General features: G+C 43.5%; 1 protein-coding gene across 2 annotated transcripts in view; it reads right to left on the bottom strand.

Moving 5' to 3' along the window:
- The window catches only part of LOC113824659 (uncharacterized), a 75,519-nt gene that overhangs the window by 1,108 nt on the left and 66,911 nt on the right, over positions 1-7,500 (bottom strand). For both annotated transcript variants that reach the window (XM_070143785.1, XM_070143786.1), the window contains 5 exons: positions 7,029-7,174; positions 3,370-3,705; positions 2,799-2,910; positions 2,398-2,625; positions 1-533 (listed from right to left, as the gene is read on the bottom strand). The exon at positions 1-533 is cut by the window's left edge and continues 1,108 nt beyond it. In XM_070143785.1, the coding sequence (XP_069999886.1) occupies positions 394-533; positions 2,398-2,625; positions 2,799-2,910; positions 3,370-3,705; positions 7,029-7,174 (962 nt within the window). In that variant the 3' untranslated portion in view covers positions 1-393. The remainder of the gene's footprint in view (positions 534-2,397; positions 2,626-2,798; positions 2,911-3,369; positions 3,706-7,028; positions 7,175-7,500) is intronic.

Raw genomic sequence — 7,500 nt, 5'->3', positions numbered from 1 at the left:
TATTTGCGGGTGTTAGAATTATCCGAATTTTCCTAAACCCAACTAAATTATTACATTCATTGTGTCTTATAATAATTTTGCTTAATAATTTTACTGAAGGTTTGATCTGAGGGATATATCATATGCATAAACACTCCACAAGCTCAACAATATAAAGACAAGAGACACAATCATTTACAATTTTGTTACCATGTACACTTCTCGTCAAAGTACACACTGGAATTGGCGCTGCTTCACACAGCCGTTTCTGGCAGATTGGTGACGCCGTTGCTCTGAGCACGCCCGACGGTGGTAGGCTTTCCAGGACAGGATGGGGAACTGCCTCCAGTCTTCCAGTAGTTACGCTCCTGATTATAACTATGTCATAACATCTGCTCCTACGCCGCGACCTCCTCACAGGTACATCCCATTAACAAGGTAGTCGGCGTCGTGGGCGTAGAGAGACTTGGAGCCTCTGTGTCTCCGGAGGCGCCGCCGCACGCCCCGGAGGCGGCACCCGACGAGCACCACCAGGAGGGCCGTGATGCACACACCTGCCAACGAGAAGAGCGGTCAGGCGAAGGGTTCTTCTGCTGCTGAACATGCAGGACACTCTGTCTTTAGTGATTGGGTGGACGAGAAATAAAGAAATTGGCGTGCTTAGACATGGTAAATTATACAAACTACGAAAGAGAAAAAACTGGAGAGGAGAGGAAGAAACGAACAGACAGCAGATGAGTGAAAGAATAGCGGGAGTGAAGAGGAGAATGAAAGAGGGAAAGAGATGGACATCAGTTAATTGAGAAGCCCTGACTCTCCTGAGCGAATGCTTGTTCTCCCAAAGACTGTTTGGCAAAACGGTACTTTTCAGAAGTCATAAAAAAAAATCGGATCAAGGAAATACCCCATACAAGCAGTTGTCCCCTTGGGTAGCGCATTAAGCGTGCTGCTGCGGAAGATCTGTTTTGTTCAAAGAATTCCTGAGGTTGTGACCATGCTGGTGACCTCAGCATCGCCATCAGCCATCTCTTCGGAAACAAGATGAAGCAGCTTTCTTGTCTATAGAGCCTAATTCAATTCGAAATATCTGAGAGTGGCAGTCAGGTTTTTTGCCCGGGAGAAGAATCGTTCATTCCTCATGCCACTCATTCCTGAAGTGATCTTTGATGAAACGAAGCTCAAAAAGGTACAGCACAGAGGTCCTCCACGCTCACCCATTACAGAACAGAGCTCTGTATTTCTTTTGGCTGCCACTGGTTTTCCGCTGTACTAAGGGCGTTTTAAGCAGGGGAATTTCTTGCCTAAAATCTCAAGAAATTTTCTTGCTTTCTCAAGTGACCCCCGTAGATGGCTAGATTTGCGTTTCCTTAGTCAAGCGGTGACTGTTACCATGGCAACAACGTCATTCTTGTACCGTACTGGTTACAAGCTTTCGAATGCGAGCGCTGGCCAACTCTGCTTAATATTTCATCAGAAAAGCTTTATTTTACGGTTTCGGTTTCTGAAATTTCTATAACATTATATTCAAAGGAGAAATTAACTGAAAACGAAAGGAGGTAATGGAGATTGCGGGAATTAAAAAGTTTTATTTTCTTTAAAATAATAAATCATTATAAGGGACAATTTATCGTTTACTTTTACACTCCCCGTCCCTCTTGATCGAGAATGTACCTACTATTCAAAGAAATAGAGAATATTTCAAGCGGAGTCTGAAAAGAGTAGCAACATTCATCTGGTGATATTGTATTTAGTGACTAGTAATTTCTTCATAAGATTATATATATGGAAATAGGTAGGCCTATACTTTAATTCAGTGATGCTCATTTGTTTTGATAGCGCGTCAGAATGCAAGGGTTGCCAATCGAAAGTGTGTATCGCTGTCTTAGAGGCACTTTATATGCACATAGCAGAAAATATTATGCTTTGTAAAGATGTTAGAGTAGATTTTTTTATTCAAAACGTTTATTGTGGAAGATATTTGAGTTTAAGAACATATTTATTTTTAGGATTAACGTTTCATAGAACCGTTCTTGCAGTTTAGCAACACTGCTCAAGCTCTAGCAGTCGTTTTTAGCAGCGAACAGTGCAGTTATTGGCCTCGAAGCAAGAATTCCTGATCAGGCGAACCCCTGCTTAAAACGCCTTAAGTGTCGGAAATTTACAACAACGTAGTGACGCGGCATGCTTCCATGTCGTGTCTAAGACCCACCAGCTGAATGCCCCGTACTTGGCCCTCCGGAAGACCGACTCCAGAAAATACGTACCTGCAATGGTCCTAAAGAGATAGCTTGCAAATACGTACGTCTGAGAGAGAGAGAGAAAGAGAGAGAGAGAGAGAGAGAGAGAGAGAGAGAGAGAGAGAGAGAGAGAGAGAGAGAGAGAGAGAGAGAGAGAGAGAAAGAGAGAGAGAGCACGTACCCATGGCAAGAGCCAGCACCGCCCCCGACGCCTGTGCGTCCTGCTCCCTGGCCTCCATCTCCAGCTGCTCGTCGTTGACCTCGAGTCTGGCGAGGGACGCGTGGGCCATGATGTGGGGTCGGCCGTTGTCTGACAGCACGGACGTCACCACAGCTGACCCATTCTTGACCTTGCTGACCGCTGCGCCTGCACTGCTGCTGTTGCTGCTGTTCCCGGCGGAGGCTGGGCCTGCATTTATTTCATCATAATAAATTCAGAGACAAAAATGATCGACATTTAAATTTGGAGTTATTTTCCCAGACATTTTTAAATTACTGCCATATCTACAATTGGCTGGCTTTCCCGCTCACGAATAGCAGTCACTACATCAATATTTCTGCACAGAACCAGTCGTTACGAACCAGTCGAGGGCAGCGTCGACGGGCGAACCGTGGAGTGCGTGGTCCTCGGGGCAGATGGAACCGGCAGCTGGTTGGCGGCGCCCTGCCCGCTCCGCTCGCTCGCCATGCCAAGCTGCGGGAGGGAGGGTCAGCGAGGTCAGCGGTTTTTCTCATTATCATTCTTATTACCATTACTTTGATCATTACCAATTCATTGGTGGGAATGGCGATATTAAAAGTAATATTAATAGGAATGATGAATATGATAATTGTAAATAATCATTATCATGATATATTCATAATATCAATAACATTCATGGTATAACGATAATCGAAAAGATGATGATCCTCATTTATTATTATCACCGTTATCATTACTATTATTATTAACATTACCATTCCCCTCCCAACCTACTCCTCCTCATCATCATCATTATTATCATTATCATCCTCACCTTCGTTTCTCTTGCTCACCTTCATCCTCATTTCACTATTATATTCTTTCATGTTCTTTTCCCTTTCCTTTGCTGTATAATCATTATCGTTATCTATATTTATTTCGTGTGGGTTTCCCCTGAAGCCGACAGCCTACCTCTGTATCCTGCAGGTTGGCCTGCGGAGCGAGACCCCCGGGCGGCCGCTGGTTCAGAACCGGGTGCTGCTGGTACGGACCCTGTGGCAGCTGCGGCAGCTGCGGCATCTGCGGCATCTGCTGCTGCTGCGAGACTGGTTGTTGTTGCAGCTGCTGCTGTTGGAATTTCAGACTTGGGACAGAATTCTGCATGTGGCGATCCTGCATTTGTGGGTGGAGGTGCTGCGGCTGCTGTTGCGGCTGCTGCGGTTGCTGTTGTTGCTGGTGCTGGTGCTGATGTTGGTGCTGCTGCTGCTGCTGCTGCATTGGGTAATTGGGCTGATCCATCCATACAGGCTGCCAAGGAGGACAAGGATATAGAGTGTTAGCTTTGAATCTTCCATGCATCCAGAACATCTCGCATATTGTGATATTAAACATCAGACATGAAACAAATACTATATAACTATCAGCATTTTAGATTTGATGCCTCTGTCGCCAAGATGAGCAGAGACAATGACAGCTACTGAAAACCTTTGCTTTGATGCCCATGGAGCTCTCTCTATCTATCTATCTATCTATGTATCTATCTTCATATGATTATGTGTAAACATACACACACACACACACACACATATATATATACATATGTATGTGTGTGTGTATTACCTTGAGAGAACACACCGGTACTCATAGGAAGCCTGTCCAAAAGGCTGAATAAATTGCCCTAAGCAGCACTCGGGCAAATAATGATAATAATAATAAAACTAATCGCGGACATGGAATGGGTGAAAGCGGCAGAAACACACGAAGTAGATGGGTGCTCGGAACCAGTGTAAGCGCCTGGAAACCAAAACTACACAAAGTTTGCGGAATAGGCTATTGATTAATATTATACTAAAGGCAAGCTCGCAAGGGAAATATCCTTGACACTGTAAAATCGGAGTGAACCAACAGCGTGTATAGCAATTCTTCAGTACGAAAAATTGTTTACACCAGTTTGATTTGGTCCTCGCAAGATACATGGGAAAGGTAACAACAGATGCTAAACCCAGAGTCATCAGGAACCTTCCGGCCATCTCGCAGGAGGAAAAGCCGCTGCCCATACTATGAGACCATTAATAGGGAGGAAGAATGAAAAACACTCCTTTGTTGATATTATGAATGCCTTTAATTCAGAAGACAGGGAAAAGAGCTTCATGAGTTCCAAATCCACTGTTTCATCTTGGCCCCATATATGGAATGTACCAACAGATACGTTCATTAATAATGTAGAAACTGGGAACAGAGAGCCCTAGATTATGTAAGTCAAAAGGACAAAACCGGGCAGTCAAATAACCCTGGTAGTGAATGCGCTGAGATGTCGGTTCTTCGAGAAATCACTAGTCGAGACAAGATTCCAGCAGCTCACAAGTAAAGTGAAACATTTGTCTTTTTATAAGGGTACAAAATATTGATATTTATTTTCATACTATTAGTTTTCTTTAGGTTTAGGGGGCATACACTCCAAGGGCACATTGCTGTCAGAAAAAAAACAATTGTGTAGGTGCGTCGCGTCGCTGTTTTCCAACATCTGCTCCATTGTACCCGAGGGGAATCCTACTATCAGGCGCACTGGATTACGAAACAGGCGGAAGTCGCAGGAGAAAGCGTCTTGAGCAAGCACAGGCAGTGATACATGTTCAAGAGCGAGGTGAACAACCAAAACACTAAAAGATATATCCACTGGGCTTCTTCCAACTTGTAAGAATATGCACATGTATGATATTCATGTCAACAAAAGAGAACAATGAATTGACTTCCATGTGTGATTAGTTCCTTAAACAGATTGAAAGTGGCTGAAGAGGATTTTTTAATATTCAATTAACATTACCCTAGACTAGTACAAAGGGGCATATTTCACCCGAGCAACAGTCATGAAAAAGAAAGTCACACATGCGCTCGCCAATACACGTCTGATCGGCCTTAGCAACGGCCTGGATGCAGCCGAGGAGAACGCTACGCAGTTCGTCGCTCCGCAAGCAATAACTAAAAAAGCTTCCGGTGGGTATGTCACACCCTTGGGCGAGTACAATTGAGCTAAACCCGTTTGGTTTTGTGCATCATTTATGCGTCTTTGAAGTTATTTTGGTGTTTTATGTGATGGCATTGGTGTTTGAATATAGACGTGTTTATTCTCGTGGATGACATAAGAAAAAGGGGTGAAACACGTTGGTTGTGGAAGAAAAAGTGAATAATGTAAATTTGGAATTTTCCACAGAATCATGGTATCATATTCGGTCTCATAACTAGTTGAGTAACGTCAAGGAACAGCAACGAAGGTTAGTTCAACTGTTTGTAATGTGAATTATATATATATTTTTTCCCTCCATCCCTCTCCTCCCCCTCCCATACCTCACTCATTCACCAGTGCCTCCCCCTCCTTCCCCCTCTGCTTTTTCTCCTCCTCCTCCTTTACCTCCGTCTTCTCAGTCTCTTTGTATAATCCGTTCTCCTCCTCTCGTTCCCTCACTCCCTGCCTTGCTCCTCCTACCTCTCCCTCCTTCCTCATCCAGCACTTCCATCTCTCCCTCTTTCTCCCTCCCTCCTTCCTTCCCTCCCTCCTTCCTTCCCTCCCTCCTTCCTTCCCTCCCTCCTTCCATGCTCTTAGTCTTCCATCCTTCCTTCCCTCCCTTCCTCCTTCCTCCTACCCTTCCTTCCTTCTTTCTTTCCTTCCTTCCTTCCCTCCCCTCCCTCTCTCCTTCTACCCTTCCTTCCTTCCCTCCCTCCCTCTTCCTACCCTTCCTTCTCCTTTTCCGTCCTGTAACCACTCTTTCCATCTTCCCCTCGCAATAAAATATTTTTACTAAAATTACAGGAACACCCTGGAACTCATCAAGCAACTCTGAGATGACGAAGGCAATACTACCAAGCATCTAGAGGGCTGAAGACTACCTAAATATGAGAGCTTCGATGCCTTCCCAACTTCTTATGAAAGGAAACTGAAAATAACCAGCCGTTCATGCCAAAAAAAAAAACATCTGCCGGAAGTATGGGACGCTTTGTGCACAAGATTTTTTATGTTTGTATATCATAGATGAGGCTTTAATTGATATGATATTACGGTATGAAAGATTTTGAGTAATATTTACTATGTTTAGACGTCATTAGAAATTTAGCGTATGAAAATTGAATTTTTAGGGGGACGAAAAAGGGACCTGCAATTTTTTTCTTTGCAGAATATTCTGTGGTGCCCTGAACTCTTTTTCTCTCTTTCTTTCTTTCCCCATCCTTCTAGTTTAAGATTATTCAAACAGAGATCAGATAGGCCCTCCCTTATTGATGGTCTTGGCTGAAAGTACAGGCCAGTAGTTTAAGTTTTTTGTTGATTTTTTTTATTTCTTATGTATGTATTTTCAAGTGCAACTGTTATTGTATATTGTTGCTTTAGGCATTTCCCTGGGATGAAAATAAAAAAGGCCAACAAATAAATATTCTATGAAAAAAAACACCTTGGGTAGGTTCTCGATCGCCGATTTTTAAGTACCAGTCTAGAGTTAAACATAAAGTTTAGCTTTGTGTCTGCACGCTTAAGTAGTCATGAATATATAGTTAATGCAGTCTACAATAAGTCGAACAAATATCAAAATATAAAGGTTATATATTACAGTAAGCGGAGAAAACATGGCGATACCACCCACCCGCTGCTGAAGTGGTTGCTGTTGCTGCTGCTGCTGTTGCTGCTGCTGGAGAGGCTGCTGCGGTTGCTGTGACCCGTAGTCGGGGTAGGGGAAGGGGCGGTGCACCTCCGGCCCCACGTAGTCCATGCCAGCGCCGCCGAGCTCACCTGGCGGTTGCAAGGACTATGAGGAAGGGCGGCATACCTTACCCGCTTAGGGCAAGTATCTAACTGTGGGTGTGGGTGTGTATAAATATATATATATATATATATATATATATATATATATATATATAGATAGATAGATAGATAGATAGATAGATAGATAGATAGATAGATAGATAGATGAAAGAATAAACAAATAATAATGTCAATTTGTCGATCGACAACTCACGAAAGTGTCTTCGATACCCGATTTTTGTTTATCACTTGGCCGAAGTTTGAAACAGGTCTGAGGGTTTTGCACACTCAACAGGACTGTCTTTAAATGGTCT

This window comes from Penaeus vannamei, chromosome 31 (genome assembly GCF_042767895.1).
Source record: "Penaeus vannamei isolate JL-2024 chromosome 31, ASM4276789v1, whole genome shotgun sequence".
NCBI classification, from domain to species: domain Eukaryota; kingdom Metazoa; phylum Arthropoda; class Malacostraca; order Decapoda; family Penaeidae; genus Penaeus; species Penaeus vannamei.
Note: the sequence above shows the minus strand (reverse complement) of the source record. Positions and strands in the feature narration are given on the sequence as shown.